Source organism: Penicillium daleae (assembly GCF_028827525.1).
Source record: "Penicillium daleae strain IBT 16125 chromosome Unknown utg000002l_segment0_segment0, whole genome shotgun sequence".
NCBI lineage: Eukaryota > Fungi > Ascomycota > Eurotiomycetes > Eurotiales > Aspergillaceae > Penicillium > Penicillium daleae.
This window is the reverse complement of record NW_026623150.1, coordinates 2,506,800-2,527,024: the sequence shown is the minus strand read 5'-3', so window position 1 is coordinate 2,527,024 and position 20,225 is coordinate 2,506,800. Positions and strand designations below refer to the sequence as shown.

Genomic DNA, 20,225 nt, shown 5'->3' with positions numbered 1-20,225 from the left:
GCGTGTCGGATAAAGCTGAGGCACTGGATCTAACATCCTAGAATCACTTTCTTGAGATGTCAATCCACTCCTTCAAAATCGACCATAGGAATGCCTGGCTGCCTGAAGGTGTCGAGTGTTATCAGACCACGTCCTTGCACGGACCACATGATCGGCATGATGTAATCGACACCTCCGCAAGGCATGGACCTCGGCCATCACTCAGCGTTGCCCTTCACGTTCATAAAAGTCTTATCTCCTGGTCATCTCACTCGCTGGCTGGGCCTTTCTGGATACTTTTCTCTCGCATAGTGGGTGATGCGAGAGACCTCATACCCAGCCTTCCTCCTGCTGTGAACCCCACCAATGCACAAGCCTTGTAAACACACTTGATATCTCACCCGAAGGAGACTTGCCCATCTCGAGGATAATACCAAGGAGAAAATAACTCTTTCCAGCCGACAGCATGGCTGAGTACAAACTAACCTACGAGTCAGAATTGGTGCGTTGAGTCCACCCCGTCCATCCCAGCCTACTAACACGATCCCCGCCCGATCAGGATGCCTTCCACCCCTCCTTCCGCTATGAAAGCCGCGACCCAAGGGAGGACTGGAAAACCTCCGCTCTCCGCGGACCAGCATTGCCGGTTCTGGGCAACGCAGTTGCCGGTGCCGTTGGCTCAGCGATATCCAACATCATCGTTTACCCGCTCAACGTGATCGTCGCCCGTCTACAAACCCAAGCGAAAAAGGACAAGTCAGAAGAAGGATCCGACGAGGAACCAGAGTATAAAGATATCCTCGACGCAGCCCGAAAAATCTATGAGCAGCAAGGCCTGGCAGGCTTCTACCCCGGTCTGGCACAGGATACTTGGAAGTCGGTCGCAGACTCGTTCCTCTTCTTCCTCGCATACAACACCGTCCGACAACGAAGAATTATCGCTCGTGTCGGGCCCGCCAAGGCGGCCAAGAGCAAGAATATCGTCTTGCCCATTTGGGATGAACTCGCGGTTGGTATGGTCGCTGGTGCGTTCTCAAAGTTGTTCACGACGCCTTTGTCAAATATCGTCACCCGCAAACAAACTGCAGCGCGAAATGGCGGGAAGGATCTCTCGACGGCGGACATTGCAGCTCAGATTCGGGCTGAGAAGGGTATTGGCGGTTTCTGGTCTGGATACTCGGCCTCCCTGGTTCTCACCTTAAACCCGTCGGTCACCTTCTTCCTCAACGAGGTGCTGAAATATGCTCTCCTTCCACGTGCAAAGCGCCAGCGACCCTCGCCTGCGGTCACTTTCTTACTGGCGGCTTTGAGCAAATCAACCGCTTCCTCTATCACATATCCGTTTTCTCTGGCCAAGACTAGGGCCCAGGCACTCAGGAGCGCTCAGAAAGGCGCCCCGCAGAGCTCGAGTTCAAATGCGGTTTTGGCCGCGCTCACGCCAAAGATATTCTCGGATGTGGCAACGATCTACCAGACGGAAGGTATCTCTGCTCTGTACGCCGGTCTCTCGGGTGAAGTAGTGAAGGGATTCTTCTCCCATGGATTCACCATGCTGGCGAAGGATGCCGTGTACGCAACCATCGTCAGATTCTACTACCTTCTTCTCATCATTTCGCGTCGGTATCCATCTCCCGAGGAACTTCTCGCGCGCGCCCGCGAACAAGCCGAAGAGTATAGCGAAATTGCGCGCGAGGGGGCCCGCGAATTGGCCGAGAGGACGCGCGAAGGCGCTGAAGATGCGCTCAAGAGCCACTCCGGCAGCGTCGCGGTTGACATGACTTCCCATGCGGCGGCTGCGAATGCGGCGAAAATTGGAAATATCGCGCACGGGGTTGATGCTTCTACCGGGTTCAAGGTCCCGGGTGTTTCCTATGATATCAATGAGACTGCTGAGTTGGTTGGGGATTATGTCGAGGATGAGGCGGCGGAGTGGAAGACGTTTTATCACTGGTTCTGGGATAAAGATCGGGGTATGAAGGGTTAGGTGTTGCCGAGGGTTTGATGATACCAGATTGATCTATTTACTTGTGTTTCCAGCGGTGTGTACAGTATATGACATTGCATTGTTTCTGTCCATTTGTCCCATTATGTAACCAGTTTTAATAACAGGGGGGGTTGAACCTGGCTCAACCAGTGCCGCATTATATAGGTATTTCGGAGGTAATCGACATCTCTCAAATGAGACCTCCCAAACCAGTGGAATCCAAGTATAATCAATCCTTCCATATATCCATCCGTCCGTCTGTACAAACTCCGTCCAACATTACTTTTCAATCCCAACTGGAACCCTTTATTTCCCCTTCTGCTCAGCCTCTGCCACCTCCTGTGAGACAAAAGCTGCCTGCAGCTCCTTACCAGCCTCCCACAACACCCACAGGGGAATAAACACCCAGAGAGTATTAAAGAAGAACAGATATAGCCACAGATACACGGGATCCTCCGTCGCAAGCTGCGAGCTAGCAGTCAACCACTCCGGGGCAAAAGTCATAAATCCGCCATACAATTCGGCCGTCGCCAACGCAGTCGCAACAAACCACAGAGTCGCCTTAGCACCACCCCGCACCTTCGCACTCAACTTCTCATTCGACGACCGACACAGCAGATAGCAAACATAAACCGCCGCGGGCCCGCCGACGAACACAGTCAACAGTTCCAGCGAGATAACAGTCAAATCAGCGCCCGCCCAGCGCCGATCGGCCTTGGCGTATTCCTGCCACAGGCGCGCGCTGGGACCGGAGCCGTAGGCTGGGCCGTAGACGCGGTCGGGGCGGTCGAGGAAGTGCGGACCCGCACTCTGGATGCCGGCAGGTAGGGAGGCGTAGCTGAAGAAGCATTGGTACAGAAAGGAGCCTTCGATGAAGAGGTGGGTTAGGGCGTCGTAGGCGTGCCAGAAGAAGAGGATACGGTTGCGGGTGTGGGTGGAGGGGATGAGGGCTTTGCTGAGGAGGTAGGCGATTGGCATAAAGGAGAGGGAGAAGGCGATGCAGAGGACGGTGGGGAGGTCGAGGGTGAAGCTGTTTGGGGTGGTCATTTTGGCGGTGGTTGGCAGGTGGTGGGTTGTTGTGGTGGTAAATTGGTGGGAGAGTGTCGCCGCGCTCTAGAGAGCGGATGCGCAGGAGGCAGTTGTATGCTTATTTACAGAGCTGGTTGAAAGGTGAGAAGGAGGAGAAAGGGTGAAGTTCAGGAGAATCATCATCTCCAAGCTAACTGTTTGGGGGGTCCACGTGGTGGCCTCAGGTGTCGAATGGTAGATCTAGATCGCCTGTAAGCAACCGAAGTGAAAACCACTTCCCAAGATCGAACTGAGATCGTATTATTGTTTGGATGGTTCAATAGTAAGTGCACTATCGAGAATCTTCGACGACTGCTGTCATTACTACTAGTTACTACTCCAGAGCTGACAAAGTAGCAATATCATAAGGTACCAGGGCTCAAGTGTGGGGAAAGCCTCGTGGGACTTGGGCGCCCGTCCTGTCCCCACCTTTCTACCTCGTCCAGGGTCACGTCAACAAGAATTTCAAGCACGCGGTTCAATGATGAGTACACAAGTTTGAGACGTGGAGATCTAACCTGCATAAAAGTCTCCCATCGGACAATTACCCTTTGGGCGATTTTCATGCTGCCGTCTGAAAAGCTTTGGTTGAATCTCGTACCAGCGATGGCACAGCCTAGCAGCGCAGACCTCGCCCGGTGTCTCATCTGGCAAAGCTCACTCTCTCAAGCGGCTTAACGCATTCAGGACAATTTGACTGGTCCCATAAAGTCCCGTAAAGGGCCGTAAAGGGGCCAAAATGGCGGGGATTTGACAAGGGTACAACGCTCCAGCAAGCCACCCAAAGCCTCGGATTGGTTGCTGCGGCTCAACTTGGTTTCCTGACTGGTTCCCCCCATGCGCAGTGGCCGCAATCAAATCTTCGTCTCAGGACTTGCAGGCTGTCATCAAGGCTGATTGCTGTCTCCGCTATGGTGTAGACTTTCTCTTCTTCTGTATTGCCTTGTTGAGCGCGATTTTCGGATTGCAAGCTTCCTCCCATGCCCGAGCAGCTATGACTTGGTGGATGCCAGATTTCCATGTTTCAACATCCGCGCTCATCTGTCAGGCAATTAGCAACAATCCGATAAGCTATTCGTCCTTTGGGCTTGGGCCATCTAGCCTAGCCTGACTGCCTCTCTGCTCGTGACGGTTCTGGCTTGTGGGCACAAAACAACCTGGCGCTACGTTAGATAATTGCACCATGGCCAGTTACAGGGACAGTTATGGGTTCACAATAACTCCGCCTTTGGCCAGTTATACTCTCATGTCTTCCAGTCTCAGGACCCTTAATATGGCCACTTTGACCAAAGTAGCGTGGGAGCTTCATTTTCAATGCCACCTCATCGCGAACAATGGCCCTGAAGGGTTTCGAGCGCTTTTTCCGGAACTTGAATCACTGCAAGAGAAGTTGCGCGCTCTCAGTGATGGGATCGTCTCTAATGGGCCCTTTTATGAGAGAATGAAGGAAGATCGGAAAGTCGCACTCCAGGGATGCTTAAGCACTTGCTTTGAGACGCTACGGAACTTGGAAGATTTGATAAATCGCTCTCGAGAGCTAGGTATTTGGGATATCAAAGAGCTCGGGCAAGATGTCAACTGGGCTACTCTGAGACCTCAAATCGAAGGTCTTCGCTCTAAAATCGTTGTTCATACTTGTGACTTGAGCTTATTTCTAATTCCGAGTGAAAAGTCTCATGCCTTGGAAGAAAATGAACGGACCGTTCTCGCACTCGACACACGGCTAGGTCATGATCCGGACGCTGCAATCGGACCTTTGCACCTTCGAGCTGATAATGGACATTTGGGTGAACCGAATACCTTTCGATTCATGCGAACAGAAATCACTGGCCAGCTCGAAACACACCAAGGCCATGATCAGCTTAGACAAGCATCCACGTCGTCGAATTCCTTGGCATCCGCATCCGATGGCTCACTTCGTGGAAGAACCGCCCCTACGTCGCCCCTTTCGCTAGATACAGCCCTCTCGTTATCAGAAAGCACAAAGGGTAAAGTCAGTCACGGACAAAATCGAATCGAGCAGCCGCTTTATGATCGCTCTATTAATTCTCGAGCCGTTGACCAGGACTTCATCGAAGATAACTCTAGCTCACAGGGTTGGCATGGCATAGAACGATCCAGAGACATGCCTTACGCTGATTCTGGGCGTAGTAATGTCGCGGAAGCTGTGACAAGCGCAATGGACCAGCTTCGCCAAGTGCGGTTACAGGAGCAGCTCGCCCGACCGATTCGATATGCGCCGCAGAACCAAACTCATAAACCAGATCCGGACATTGTCAAGATATTCGAAGCATCTGTGAATAAGGAGCTGCCAATGAGAAACCTCGATACGACAGACTGGCTTCATGTGGCAACCTGGTGGTTGCTCAAGGCTCGCGCGACCCTTGCAAATTGCAACAGACATAATTATGTCAGTGCACGAGGGAGCATGAGTCCATCTACAGTCTCAAAATCGACGTCGCATCAAGCATACATTGATCTCCTCAAAGCCTCCTATATTCTGTATGATGTTGTGCTCAAAGATGAGAGTTCACCAGTGATTTTGACCGATGAAAATCACAAGTCAATTGCCGATCTGTCTGAGGTAAGTTTTTGGTGAATGCAAGCTATGATTGCCCAGTGTAACCATGAGTAGGCTATCAATGAAGAGCTTTCGCAATACACCACTATTGATATCCCCGAGTTTTCCATCATTCAGTCTCAAAGTCTCGACATATGGGAGCCTGTGCAGCCCGAAGAAGCATCACAAAATGGCACAGATATCCCTCTGAGCCTCGGGGCATCTCGCTGGATCGCCGTTGACATAGAAGATGCGGGTGGCGACGAGGAGCGAGTCCTCTACAGAGCATTCGTCAATGCAGGAATAGGAGGTAAGAAATTTCGAATACGCACTAAAGGCGCACCATATATGCTACTGCTTGCCACTCGCGAGGGCGAAAGCGAGCCGAAAATTATTCTTTGCAATCAAAGTGGTTCTCTCTGCCTTGAACGCCAATGTTGGTATCAGCCGGCTTGCAGAAGATATGATTTCAAATGCTAATACATTATAGTCGTACCTGATGACTTGCCACCGTTGTTACATCTTCACAACGCTACGCAAACCGGATTCCCTGGTTCCCGCGTTTCGGAATCAATACCATTCAAGTTTGATAATATCAACGTGTCGATTTCCTTTCAATTCGAGGCCGACCTAGGGCATTTGATCGACATTCCAAAGGCATATTTTGATGCTATTTGGCAAAGGGAGCCTATCGATTCAAAAGAGTTCACCGAGAGCATCATTTTCAAGAGCTCAGTGGAGTTGTTTGAACAACTAAAAACGCCAAATATGGATCCCACCAATCCACCAATTTCTATCAAATCTTGCGAAGTGCGCATCCTTGAACGTTCCTTTGGTGAAGCATGGCACTCTATGAGAAGAATGGTGATTAGTCCCTCGATAGCTGAAAGAACCCCACAATGCATCGAATTCTTCATGCCACTCAGCAAAGTTCAGATCAGACGCGAATGTGGATCACGCCAAGTGATTCTCAAATGGTCGGATACTTGTCAAGAAAGCTCAGACAAGACGGATGGCAATTACAATACCCTCCACTCATACGTATATGACGGAAATACGCCTAACATTGGTGTCGATCTACATTTTTGCACCGAAAAAGGTGCCGAGGGCTTTGAAAAGGCAGTACTCGAGTTAAACTTTCCGTCGGATTTTGCTTGGTCACAACTCAGCAGTTCTGGTCGTATATACGATGTGGTCGATACTGGGAGGGAACACAAACAATACAAAGCGGTAGTTCTCTTCCAGAGCCGATCATCATGGCGATACTCTAATGTGTACTATCTGTACCGCGATGCGGACTTTGCCTACGACCATTCATCATGCACCGTTCGCTTTTCCCGAATCTCCTTCACAGACTACATTTCCACCCACGTCGACCAGCTATACCGAGCCGAAACACCAGTTGGTTTCTCACATTGCGAGAAGAAACTAGGCTCGGCGATCATCGAATTCAACGACGATTCGGCGTCACGCTCATTTCTAAGTACATTGTCTCCATTATATGACCTGGCATTCGCTCGACGCATTCAATCGTTATCTACGAAGAGCAAACCCTTGTTTGGCGGATCTAAGAAGTCAGGCAAAGGCGCTGCAGACCTTCAACTTTGGCATCGAGGCAATCGTTCTCATCTTGCTGTGCGTTGGGGTGAATCCGTTCCGGACAAGTGGTTGACCATGGCGATTCCTTCGGAGTATGACGATTCTACTAGGGAGAGTTCCCGCGTCAGCTTTCCCAAGCTACCTTATGCTCGTGGCACGAGCCTGGATATGGTGAATATCTTGGCGCGGAATCCTAGAAGTAGCAATGTCGAGAAGAGGGAAGGTGTTATCTCCATAGTCTTTTCGTCTCCGAAAGGTAAGTTAGAGGGTCCTTTCTTGACTTTGTTTTGGTATAGATCTAACGGCTTAGATCGAGAGGACTTTCTTACTGTACTCCAGAGTAAACCACCTTCGACAACAGGTTGAACATAAGGAACCCTGAATCTGGATATTAGCGAACATCAGATGGATCCGTCAATGTCAATGTGCTAAGTTGCTTTGTAGAAATAGAATACCTGCCAAGTAGCATGGCCATTTGGAAGTATACTTCCTAGGTTGTGAACAGAACTGAAAGATACCCGAGGGTAGGCCACTTGACAGAGAAAACAAGATGTTCCGGTCCAGAATATAGTTGACGTCGTTGTTCTGGAAATTAAGGTGACTGATTGAAGCAAAAAGAAATGCAAAAAGAAATGCAAAAAGATGACTCTCCCTCGGGGAATCGAACCCCGGTCTCCCGCGCTTATCGGTGTTAATGACAAGCGGAAATCATGACCACTAGACCAAGGAAGATGGAGATGACCGAGTTACCGCTCGACCACTTGGTGCTGGTTGATGTTAGGAGGGGGCAACTTTTGGTTCCATGAAGCAAAAGAAAGTTGGTGATCACGTGTTTGTACATACATTTCTTCCACGTACGGCAACTAATAGAAAAGTTGGACATACTTAAGCCCTTAATGGCAAGTAAATAATCCATAAAGATTCCGAAAGTCATTTGAAAATCAAATTGACTAAGCAAGGACGCTCTTCAACCAATTTTTCATCAGCTATAAATCAATACCCATCTCACGTGATCCTTGAGTATTCAGGCAAGTTTGCAGTCCATCCATTTTCTTGGAAGTGTCTGGCGACCGCCTATTTACATTGAGCTCTTCTCATTCTAACCTTCAACAAGGTAACCTGGTTTGCAAAATCGTATATAGCCTGTGGCTTAACCCTACAGCACCCGGGTCATGGGGTCAGAGCGTCTGGACAACTTTGGTGCCCGCCGGGGTCTCTTGACCACATCACTTATAAAGGTCATCTCCTGGAACTGGTTAGTGCCACTTTGTAGCGGATCTTGGCTTGGAAGTTTCCAGCTGTCTATTTGCGATCAAGGGTGTACAACCTAGAAAGATTTACCACTGGTATCAGTCAACGGTAGATATATTAAATTCACCCCGGTACTCTCAACGGGAATATATTCCACGCTCCACAAATGTCACCCCGACTAAGTGCTCTTCCTACATAGGACACTCACATACCCAGATCCTCCACCAGCGTACAGAATTGAATACAGGTTTTCCTCATGCTTACAGGTCATTTCAAATGAATGAATGATTAATCAGTCACCCGGGCCGTCGAGGCGGGCACCTCAACCCGGCACGTGTGAGCCTCATTAAAGGTGTCAGCCCAAGCACTCGATTTATAATGCCCGTGAATAGCTGGTAGATATAGAACGAATTCCTTTCTTATCCTTCCATAACCTAAAGTCATCTTCGAATCCAATCCAAATTATTCTTACTATCTCTATTCATGATGGACGTTAGAAAGGCACTGTTTATCTGAATGACACCTCAAAAAGCTTTGCTTCCTTCAGCATTTCCACCCCCAACCGCTGGAATGCCACACGTCCGAAACCACAGAAGACATCACTCCTGGCCACACTGTGGCTCGGAGGTCTGCATGCGCGAACCTCGCAGCCTGGAGCTGCGCATTTCCAAACCTAGTGCTGGTCTCCCAAATTTCACACCATGGTCTTTTCAGCAAGCCACAATAGCTCCTCTCATCGCAGAGGACATTGAAGATGACGACGCCGAAATGGCAGGCATTATCCGATCACGAAGACCGAAGATGCATCGTCTCTGGTCCCGCCCTGTATTGAAAGATAGACGCGAAGTTATTCATCTTTCATCCACCCCAGTCGAGGCTAGGAAGCATGTCCATAGGAGTGTGCTCCGCCGACTGATTCGACGGCCACCACTAGATAAGACGCGGTCACTTTTCATCATGCCGACGACAAGAAGGGCTGGTGATGAGACGGTCATTTCTGGCTGGATGCCGGCTCGCATCTCAGCCCAGCCGGTAGCTGTCTTTGGAAAAAGTCAGGAGGCTCTCCCCGGGATTGATACAGCGAAATTTCTGGCTGAGCGACGCCATCGACGATGCCATTCAGAACAGCCACGGTCATGGAGAGAGCCTAGCTCTAGCTTGTGGCCTTTACAGGAGGAATCTTCAGTTGAAAGTGGAACACCGTGAGCCTCAATTCTAAAATTATTCCCGAGTTCACTTAATCGTGGAGAAATTCCGCACCTGAAGTGGACAGGTCTGCTAGGAGGGAGGAGGATCGAGATATCGATAGTATAGTCTAGGATAGTAGTTCCTACAAAAATGAAGTTCTTCGCCTGGCTGTAACGAAAAATATTCTTTGAAAGCAGAGACTGTAACAGGCAAGGTTGATAGAGAAATACAACGGAGGTAAGAATACCTCCATTTAACGACTTAGGTACAAAGACATGCTCGATATTTTTAGCAATTGTTGGTGATTCATTCAATTGGCCGTCGTATATCCTTATGGCTCATAAATGGGATAAATTATCTATATCTAGCGGTTCGAATTTTGTCTTAAGTTCAATCACAGAACGTATCAAGGATGAAATTGTATGAGAATCCTAGAAAATTACTCGGATTAGAGAAGGAAAGACAAAGAGATAGAGAGAGAAAGCAAGCGAAAGGAACCGTAGATGCTATTCTAATGCGTATACGGGCCAGCAGTGATGAGGTATCCACATATCTACCATATGTGTGACCTACCTATACCTATCAAACAACTTTAATAGGCCACGCAGATAGAGAGCGCAGATGAGGTCCTTATCTACATAACTGATCTCTGTAGTTGCACTTCTCGTCGACCCTACATGCTCTCACACACTTGAATCAACACTGGGAGTTGTCTTACAATTGTATCATTCATCGCCATAGCTGCTTGAAGACGAGGCGTATGCGTTCGTGGCCTGTCGAGCAGTACGCCGAATTATCTACTACAATATCGTTACCACTCAGCTTTAGAAGCTTGAATATTATCGAGAGGCCTCTACCCTTGTGTGGGTTCAGACAGGGTTGGACAACATATTCGTATTATTGTGATTTAGACCAGACCTTGAAGTTTGATTCTTTGAGTCAACTGTCGAGAGGTAGTTAGTTATGCAGGCGGGTCATTTTCCGTGAGTCACCAGTCGGTCTAACACTAACGGAGACAAAAAGAATGTGTCTTCTTGGCGCCTTCGTGCGGCCTATTATCTCTCGGCCGCAACATGCACTATAGCTACGGTTAGTGCGGTCCCTCCTAATAGCTGACTTTGTATCCGTGCCTTTCTGCCCACCCACCGCTTTCGCTTGTGGGTGCGCCCTAAATCCCCGTCATCCCGAAATCCCCGTCACTTTTTGACCAGTAGCCTACTATTAGCCAATTCAACCACCCAATATGCCTAAATCTAGCGATTTTGATGAATCTCGATTGGCCGAAGCCTGTACAGCGGTTTTATCCCAAAAAAATTCAAATATCGCAAAGATTACGCGTGAATTCGACGTGAATCGCACTACCTTGAGCGATCGCGTCAAAAAGGCCCGATCGTGCAAGAAACCTACCAAATCGTTGAAAAACGCCCTACAGCCACATCAGGAGAAGGCCCTAATCAATTAGATTACCCAAATGCATGGCTGGAATCTTCCACCTACCGTAGCGATTATCCAGGCGTGGGCAAATCGCGCTTTGTCGCGAACGGGCCAGCCAGATAGGCAGGTTAGTAAGAATTGGGCATATTACTTTATATCACGCCTACTAAAGCACCTAGAGCTAGCCCTAGTGAAGCAGAAGACTAAGGAACTAAAGCGAATCCAAGCGGAGGATGCAGGGTTTCTTCAGCATTGGTACGACCAGCTTGCAATTGTCCTCTATGATGTTCCTGCCCGGGTAGTATATAACTTCGATGAATACGGCTTTCAACCTGGTCAAGGGCGATCAAGAAACGTCATCGGGTCTAAATCATCTTGCCTGATCTCGCAGAGACCGAAAGAGGCGAAAATATCACTGCTTTGGAGTATATTGCTACAGACGGCTAGCATATAGATCCGCTCTTTATTTTCAAAGGAACTAGCAAAAATCCTATGGAGGCCTGGTTCTACGGTAGCGAAAATCTGCCACCTGATACGATGATGGCTATTTCTCCGAATAGCTGGATTTCTGATGTATTAGCCCTATCCTGGCTACATTATTTTATTCGTCTGACCTCTCATCGCGTGAAACAGGGCGAAAAGCGCTATCTTATATTCGACGGCCATAGCGCGTATCTTACACTCGAATTTCTGGAGACTTGCGAAGAGAATTCGATTATCCCTTTTGCATTTATGCCGCATTCAACGCATATCTGCCAGCCACTTGACGGAAAGCCCTTTCTGAATTATAAGCAGCAATTTCGGTTGATGAATAATGAGCTAGCTTTCTGGGGTGATAAGCCGTATAGGAAATCGGATTTCCTCGCGATTATCGGGCCAATTCGCAAGAAGGCCTTTACGCAGCGAATTATTCGCGAATCCTTTAGAGATCGTGGTATCTATCCAGTTGACGGTAGTAAGATTGTTGAGAATCTTGCGAATCAACTAGAGATTCCTGATCTATATACACCAGATCTTCGCTCATAGGGCTCGCATACACCATCACCACCACCACCAAATCTCTCGTCTTCTAGTGTAGAAAATAGCCCTCCAAAATCTATTGAGGCACTAGAGAAGAACCAGGCGAAGATTATAAAGGAGCTCAGTGCCCTATCTAATAGGGCGCAGCGGAATCTTACCAAGATTTCGCCCACCAGCGGGAGAAGCAGGAGGAGCTAGCGATAACGCAGGATACAATTCGGCGAATCAGGGCCGCGCAGGAGCCAGTAAAACGCAAATACACCAAGCGGCAGGTCAAATTGCTTAGTGCAACTGGTATATTGACTACTCGCGATGCAAATCGGTCAATTGTAGCCAGGAAGGAAGAAGAGATGGCGAAGGAGGAAAGGAAGCTAGCCAAGCAGTTCAAGAAGATATATGGCTACGAACCCACGCAGAGATCAGAGGATAGTATTCAACGGGCGATTATACGCGAGAGAGAGGCTAGAGAGGCAGGAGAGCTATTTTTTATTGATAACTAGCTAGTTCGCTGATAAATTTGACGATTTCTTCAAAAAGCGACGGGGATTTCGGGATGACGGGGATTTAGGGCGCACCCACAAGCGAAAGCGGTGGGTGGGCAGAAAGGCACGGATAGTAGGCAGTGATGAAAGACACTTCAAGTAGTGCCAGCATCATCTTAACAACGAAGAAACCTTAGTTGATTAACTATAATGTCAAAAAGTCATAATGTAGCGCTCAGAGATTCCCCATGGGACGGTTCTCGGAGTCACCGTGCCGAGTGAATCACCATCCCAGCCGTGTTTTCTTGGCTGATGCACCCTCGCGTGGGGGCCGAGTGACCCAAACAGGATAATTCATCGGCACGTGCATCCTCGCTCGGTTAAGTCGGCCTTCGAGAAGGCCTCTAGAAGGGACAGTGTCTCAGCAGACGAGTGGTGATTGGTGAAAGGGGTTGTGGACGGGAATACCTGAGTGGATGCGATAAGAAGTTTCTCCAAGTCTTGTCAGATTGCCAAGAGACGGCCGTAGGGCTAGCGGGTCGAGGGCAATGGCAATGGCATGAATGAATGAATGGTGGAATGCGTGCTCGGGGCAAACAACACCTCGCAGAGCCTCGAGGGAACATTGGCCAAGTGCCCAAGCCGTCTGCAGGCGGGTCCACCTGTGATGATGAAACTGAGAGATCACAGCATGATAATCTTGTCAAGGATTCTGGGAAAACCTGGTTGCCTAACTCCGAGGAGTGGAGGGAACCAGCCCTATGGCAGGAGATAAGGATGACGGGACGGCTCAGCTGGACAGGTTGCTGCAGCTTCCAAGAGTTAAACTTGGTGATGTGTCTATTTTGAAAGGAATCTCGGGAAGAGTAGATTGGTGCTGCCCAACGTGGGATATCTTCGATGCAGCCATGTGCGAATGCATTCGCAACTCTGGCCCGCGCGACAACGTGTCCCTCCCGGTGGTGATGACCATCGGGACGATGATGATGCAACGAGCGGCCTCAACTGCGGGGTCCCAGCGAAAAGAAGCAAGGGAACGCCGTGAACCGGGATGAAATGGAGCCCAGCAGAGAGGAGGCTCCAAGGCAGAAAGAATCTGGGATTGGCCCAAGGCGAGGGCAACCACCGCGTTGGCGTCCTTTGTGCTCTGAAATCTCACCGACACGGACGCCCGCTAAACCTTAGCAGTGGAACTTGCGGGTCATCGTTTGCTGGCCTCCGGTTGGTACGTTGCTGGCCCGGTCCGCACTTGCTGGAGAGCTTGCGAATGCGATTGGCTGCGTATGTGTTTGGGGCATGTTCTCCACCGGCTCGAGTGCAGGTGAGAAGCGGACTGCGCTTTGGTTGGTTGCCCTACGAGGGTTGACGATCCTGGAGAAGGGCAAGAAGAGGGGGGAATTGGGGTGGAATGAAAGACAGGAAGAGAGGAAGAGAGGAAGAGAGGAAGAGACCAGGGTTGAGTCGGTTGACGGGTGAACTGGGACAAGCATAAATATTAACCCCGTGCCCCGTGCCCATGTCGGCCTCAGTCCTCAATCCTCTATACACTTCTTTTTCTCTCTACTCTTCCCACCAAGTGATGCACTCTCAATCCTACAACAGTGACACCTATCCAAAGCGGTCTCTGTCTCAAACTTCAACTACCACCTGTTCCTCTCGCAGTACTCAACGCTCCGACGAGAAGAAACGCAGCCGAAATCTATCCAACCCACTGGCCTCCAAGCTATTCCGACCGGGCAGCAAGTCTCCTACTCCCATCGAGATTCCTAAACAACACAAACGCCAATCCTCAGCGACTGTCTCTCACCCTCGAGACATTCCCCGCAGCGCCCCCGGGCACTCATACTTCGACCACCACCACCGCTCTCATAGCCCGGACCCAATGTCTCCCCAGGCTATTTCCCCCAGTCTCCCAAGCAGGAGTACATCACCAAGCGGGCATCGACGCCAACCCGCAAGAGCAGTGACGACTACCGTCGCTACAGTGGCACTGTGAATCACTGCGGTCGGCATTCCAATGACTGGCTGTTTGGTGGGTTCAGTGTGCGCGAGACGGTCCGCGATGGCATTGAGAAGTTCCGTCACCACGACAAGGAGAGCTGAATCATGTCGCTGCGCCAATTGATCTTCAAATTTCCCTCAATCCAGACTACCGCTCGTGGTAATGTCTCTCTCAGACGCACTTTTATGATGGGTTGTCCTGCGAGATAATCATCTTATACCCGGACGGCAAAAATCTCAATTGCATGCTTGACTCGACACTCAAAACAAGTTCACCAGAAATGAAGACTATGTTTTTTCTTCGTCGTTGAGTTTGACCCCGGGTGCAGCCCTCTCCGGATTGTCTAGTTGCACCTGGGGACTGAACTATGCCTTGACCATTGTACTGTTGTACTGTGACAAGCCTATCTCATAGGGTCACGAATCTAATCTGATTCTATATCTTGAATTCTGATCACTTCATGATATGGCCAAGGATCCTGTCGTTTCCTTCCGACAACTAAATTTTCCATCTTTTTTTGATGGATTGTTTCTCCATCATGTCATCCTTGTCTCCTTGAAGGAGCTGGACTCTTTTCTGTTGTGTCTATCTCTAGTTGCGAGCCAATTATATCTTCCTACTTGTTATTAAAAAAACTCACATTGAATCCTCCGAATCTCGCACCTTCTCCTCTAGCCCTCCTAAAGTAGTTCTCGCTGTCCATCGTCATGACCAACATTCCAACTAGGCCCCGGAGCGCTCCATCTCCGCTCGGAACACTCCACCTCCGAAGATCGGAACATCCCCGAGCTATCCCACGCGACTTGAACTTGATAAAAAAGGTCATGACAATTTCCTCGAAACTGCTATCATTTTGTATTTTCCTAGAGACTCAGTTCCATCTCACTCGGAATGAATTTTTGTCCTCGCATTCCACGCCAAATCTGCACCTTCGGCCATCCCGACTACTATCTTCGCCCCCACATTCAGCTACCAACACCTGCATCTACATTCCACCCATCGAGAAACACACCGCGTTGTCGCAAATTTCCCACTCAAAAATATTATTCCAATATGGCCCCCACCCAGCCCGTCGTCGCGGTACTATACCAGGCCCTCCCGCCACCAATGTACGGTGGCGTGAGTAAGCCACCCAAGCCAGGTGGTAGGGCAACCTTGGTGCAAAGCCAATATCAAGATAAAGCAAAGCGTACAGGACCAGGCACGCTAATAACCCATGTCTAGGTTACCGAGATTCCGGGGCTGATGTGGCATATACCTTGTCCCACTCAGGGACCACGGTGCTCACGCCAAAGGAGGCGCCGGATCCAGCGAATCAGGACCACTGGTGTTTTCCTGACACGGAGGAAGGCATTACGACTGCATTGAAGAAAGGTGCTACGCATCTATGGGCTAACACGGTTCTTTTCGCGGAGCATCCACTGCAGAAGTCTTCGCTGTTGACGCCGCACGAGGCGGATGTTCGGGTTATAGGGCAACCGCCGCTATGCGCAGATCAATTCGATGACAAGTCGTTTGTGAATGATTGTCTGCGTCGGCATGGTGGATTAACACTACCGAGATCATGGACGATTGATGATCCAAGGACTGAAAAGGGTGATCACGCAGCTGTGCAGAAGACATTGGATCCTGTCTTGGCTTCGATTAAAGACAGTGATTATCCAATTGTTGCAAAGCCAGTGCGTGGTCGAGGGAGCCATGGCGTGAAGATCTGTCGCAATTCCGTCGAGTTATCTCGGCACGTTGTTCATCTTTTTGATGAATCACCTCGGGTGCTCGTGGAGGAATATCTGAATGGCGAAGAAGGTACCATCACTATAATGCCTCCATCTCAAGAAGCGATTCCCGGACAAGCATATTCAGATCGCTTCACACGACACTGGGCCCTGCCACCGGTGACTCGCTTCAACCATGTGGATGGAATCGCCCCTTATAGTGGCAAGGTGGCGGTGACAGTGAACTCGCGCGCTGTGACGGCCGAAGAGGTAGATGCAGACCCGGCATATGGTGCTATCATGAGGGAATGCGAGACTGTAGCTAGTCTGCTACAGACGAGGGCTCCTCTTCGAATTGACATTCGACGGTTCAAGCCCGGGTCGCGATTTGCGCTGTTTGATATTAATATGAAGCCGGTATGTATACCTTGTTGTAGTGGAGACGGGACTCTTCGGAGGGGCTAATTTCATCTCCTAGAATATCACTGGTCCAGGTCGTCCAGGGCGGGACGACCAGACAAGCCTCATGGGTCTGGCAGCTGAATGCATAGGATGGGACTATGCTACTTTCCTGCAATATGTGCTTGCATCAGCGCCGCGGTTAGGAGAATTGCGCAATTACGAGAATCCTTTGCTCAAGTAATGGTCCTCGGTCGTCTCTAGAAACAAGAAGAGAAGACGTTTCTAAATCATTTGGCACAATGCACGGTAGATCATATAATTTCTTTTTTCTACCAAATGCAGGGACATGACTCGCAGACCGGAATTAGAAAGAGTCTTTCCTGTCACTTCGTCACAAGCAAACAATGCAAAAACTTCTATCAATATTTAACTCACTCCGCTCTAGAGATCAATATTCAACTGAAATAAGATAAGAAATGACCTCATTACCTGGCTCCAACTAATTACTGTCTTGATAGGTGCGTCGCAAAGCTAGAACTGCACCTCGCTCTTGGACTCCTAAAGCGGATGCTCCAGAGCCATGAAGGATCCGCTCTAAACGAAACTTCTCAAAAGTAAAAAAAAGAACTTCAGAAGCAAACACCAAACAAAAAGGAAACACCGGAAACTCCACAATGACACCATATGACAGAACCCTCAGTCGTCCACGCGCTCACGCGCTCTGCCACTTCGCGATATCTGCCACCGAGATATCCAGATTTTCAGCCGTCAGCCGTTTCAGCTTTGCCACCGTGGTCGGAGCTAGAGTTTTCCAGTATCAGCAAGCGGCCAGAAGCGGCAATCAGAGGGGCAACCAATTTCAAGTCCCAAGGCACCGAATGCCACGCCGTTATCCATCGCGGCGAACCAGAGCCTCGGCGGATAAAGAAAGTGCGGGTCTTTAACAAAAATCTCGGAGGTGGAATCCGATTGATAGGATAGGATAAAAGGAAGGAGGGGAAAAACGACAGAGAGAGACCCACTTGGCCTTTGGGCCGCTGGCGCAGCGGCGTGCACATGGATAACTCCCGAATCAACGCATTCCTTGGTCATTACGCCGTTGACGGAGGATGTGCTGAGCATGACGCGGACGCGATACTTGCCTGGTCGCGAGATGGTGAGACCGGCGAATTTGGCGTAGCCGCTCATCGAGGGTTCGATGTGGCTCCGCACCATGGCGGTCAGGTTGCCGCTGAGTCCAACGGCGGCGCTGGTGCCGGCTTCATCGCGGAGACTGGCGCTGGCGACGAGTTGTACTGTGCGTGAGGGTGTTCCAATGGGTCGTACGGCGACTATGACGGGGACAGTGAAGGGGAGGCCGGGGCGAGCTGCTGCTGGAGGGGCGGTTTCGAGAGTCAAAGTGAATTCGCGAGGAGTAGCCATTGTTTGCAAAGTTTGATAGATTTCAAGTGTTGACTGAGTAGTTTGGTGAATATAAAGTCTGATGTTCGAGGGAGCTGTTCTGAGCCAATTGGGGAGCAATGAGGAAGGAGGACCAGGGGAGTATAAATGGAGTGGATCTGGCGATAAAGTTTGGAGGGGTAGCAGGGCCGTTTATAACAAGAGACCAAGGTTAACGAGGTGATCTTCAATAGGGATTATGATTATGAGGTATGTGGTTTGCATGAATGATGCTTCGTAGAAAGTATCGTCAACTAGGTGCTTGATGCGGTCTTCATATACCTCCCGGCACCAGCCGAGACCCATTTGCGGCCAAACATGTTACGGCCTCATTGTTCCTGATTAGGCCTCGAAAAACGATGGAGGCAGTAGATGTCGCCACCGGCCAAAGTACCGCGCGGGAGCGATGAGCGCATCAATGAATCGGTGACCGTCTTTCCGGGATTTAGCCAAGGCAGCTGTAAATGCTGTGCGAATCATAAATTGGAGATCAGAAATCCTTCGTAGATTGACGAAAAAAAGTCAAAATACAGGGGGAAAAAATCAAATGCCGAAAAAAGAATCCTATGAAAGAATGCACCACAGATCTATCGATAGAAAGGGGAAAAAAAGAAACGGCGAGAGATCATCCGGCCGGTTCGGTGGACCGCCGGTATCTACGAGAAAGATCCTTGCAGCAACACGTTCCAGGTAAATGGGACACGAACAGTGGGGGTGAGGAAAAATTGGATTTCCTGGTCTTGTCATGGTCTGATCGACGGATACGTAATAAGCCAAGGGAAGAGGGGTAGTCAAAGCAGGTACTAGATCTGAGAGATCGCAGATACGCAGGGCAGATCAGATGCTAGCGTGCGGAACTGGGGAACACAGGCACTGGACACTTCCAGGCCCAGGAAGGGTTCCACTTGGCAGCTGCGTGTTTGATTTGGTCTCTTCGGGCCCATCTACCGATTGTCCTGGGCTTGATGATAAATTGTCAGACACACGCCTTGGCATGCATGGTCGACGTTCATGTACAAGGGACAAACTGGTGGAGTATCCATGAAGAGGGCCGGGATTGAGGAATTACTCCTCGAGGGCTGGACTCTTTTTTTCGACTTGTCAATAGTTCCGTGCACGGATAGTATAACCGTCTCCACTATACGCTCGACATTTTGACCGCGCCTGCTGTGGTTGTGATGGGGAGTCTTTGGCCTTGTTCTTGATATTGAATCGAATTGAAGATATCTGGAATTTCTTTTGGCGGTTTCTAGTTTGGGTGTCAACTGTCCGGCCCGTCGCAGCTGTCACCATCACTTTTCGGTCACAGATGTGGCGTCGACACTAGCATGCAATCACCTCAACTGGGATAGATCAAGGACAGTGGTGGTCTGTGCCCAAATCCCGCTAGTTCCGGGAAACCCTAAACAGCGTGACGACCATTGGAATTTGGAACCCATGCGATCCATCAAGGGAGGAGAAGGTAGAGAGGTAGGCCGCAATTGTCCTGTTACAGGACAGTTGATCCACCGTCGCTGAACAATGTCCGCCACACCTAACGGTGACCTGTGGCGCATGAAGTCCGGTGGGCCTGGCTTTTTTGGGAAGTATGTTGTCAATCCCATCGGCCACTCCGAAACATTCACCAACTGTGGCCCAAGGGACCTGTAGTCTGGAGAGCGCATCCATTCTTTGCAAATACCCCGTTTGATGGTTCATTGTACTGCAAATGGTCGAACAATAGTGTTGCCTAGGGTAATGGCTAAAAAAAAGTGAGGCTAGTCCCATCGATCACCAGCCACAGTAGAGCAGCACTTCGGTATCAGCGGGTCATCAGCCTCACCTCTAGTCCCTTTAGGATGATCAAGACTCTGAGGTCCCCTGTGGCAATCTCCGCCCTCGAAGACTCCACAAGGTGAGAATGGATAAGATCTCCGGCACCATGTGTGAGCTAAGGCGGGAGCAGGGATTTGAGAAACCTAGGAAGGGGCTCCACGAGGGAGGAAGCTTCGACCAACATGCGATTGAGATGTCTCGCCCTAAGAGTACTAGGCTCGACGATCATCTCGTCGATCTGGCACGGACCAGTCAATAGTTCGTATCATTTGGGTTCCCTGCCCAC

The 20,225-nt window shown here is 49.8% G+C and overlaps 6 protein-coding genes across 6 annotated transcripts; 4 read left to right on the top strand and 2 right to left on the bottom strand.

The window, feature by feature from the left end:
• Positions 1-445: 445 nt before the first annotated feature.
• Positions 446-1,963, top strand: N7458_001907 (putative mitochondrial carrier protein; the record flags this gene model as incomplete). Its single annotated transcript, XM_056905290.1, has 2 exons — positions 446-481; positions 539-1,963. 2 exons carry the CDS (start codon positions 446-448, stop codon positions 1,961-1,963), a joined length of 1,461 nt encoding a protein of 486 aa, XP_056769397.1.
• Positions 1,964-2,269: 306 nt separating this feature from the next.
• Positions 2,270-3,010, bottom strand: N7458_001906 (EXPERA domain-containing protein; the record flags this gene model as incomplete). The annotated part of the gene is made up of 1 exon (XM_056905289.1): positions 2,270-3,010. One exon carries the CDS (start codon positions 3,008-3,010, stop codon positions 2,270-2,272), a length of 741 nt encoding a protein of 246 aa, XP_056769396.1.
• Positions 3,011-4,214: 1,204 nt separating this feature from the next.
• Positions 4,215-7,556, top strand: N7458_001905 (uncharacterized protein; the record flags this gene model as incomplete). Its single annotated transcript, XM_056905288.1, has 3 exons — positions 4,215-5,615; positions 5,667-6,027; positions 6,082-7,556. The coding sequence occupies 3 exons, from the start codon at positions 4,215-4,217 to the stop codon at positions 7,554-7,556; spliced, it is 3,237 nt and encodes a 1,078-aa protein (XP_056769395.1).
• A 6,588-nt stretch (positions 7,557-14,144) lies between these two features.
• On the top strand, positions 14,145-14,668 carry N7458_001904 (uncharacterized protein; the record flags this gene model as incomplete). Its single annotated transcript, XM_056905287.1, has 2 exons — positions 14,145-14,363; positions 14,438-14,668. 2 exons carry the CDS (start codon positions 14,145-14,147, stop codon positions 14,666-14,668), a joined length of 450 nt encoding a protein of 149 aa, XP_056769394.1.
• Positions 14,669-15,620: 952 nt separating this feature from the next.
• On the top strand, positions 15,621-16,925 carry N7458_001903 (glutathione synthetase ATP-binding domain-like protein; the record flags this gene model as incomplete). Its single annotated transcript, XM_056905286.1, has 3 exons — positions 15,621-15,690; positions 15,792-16,699; positions 16,761-16,925. The coding sequence occupies 3 exons, from the start codon at positions 15,621-15,623 to the stop codon at positions 16,923-16,925; spliced, it is 1,143 nt and encodes a 380-aa protein (XP_056769393.1).
• Positions 16,926-17,485: 560 nt separating this feature from the next.
• N7458_001902 (uncharacterized protein) lies at positions 17,486-18,106 on the bottom strand (the record flags this gene model as incomplete). The annotated part of the gene is made up of 1 exon (XM_056905285.1): positions 17,486-18,106. The coding sequence occupies one exon, from the start codon at positions 18,104-18,106 to the stop codon at positions 17,486-17,488; it is 621 nt and encodes a 206-aa protein (XP_056769392.1).
• Positions 18,107-20,225: the final 2,119 nt, after the last annotated feature.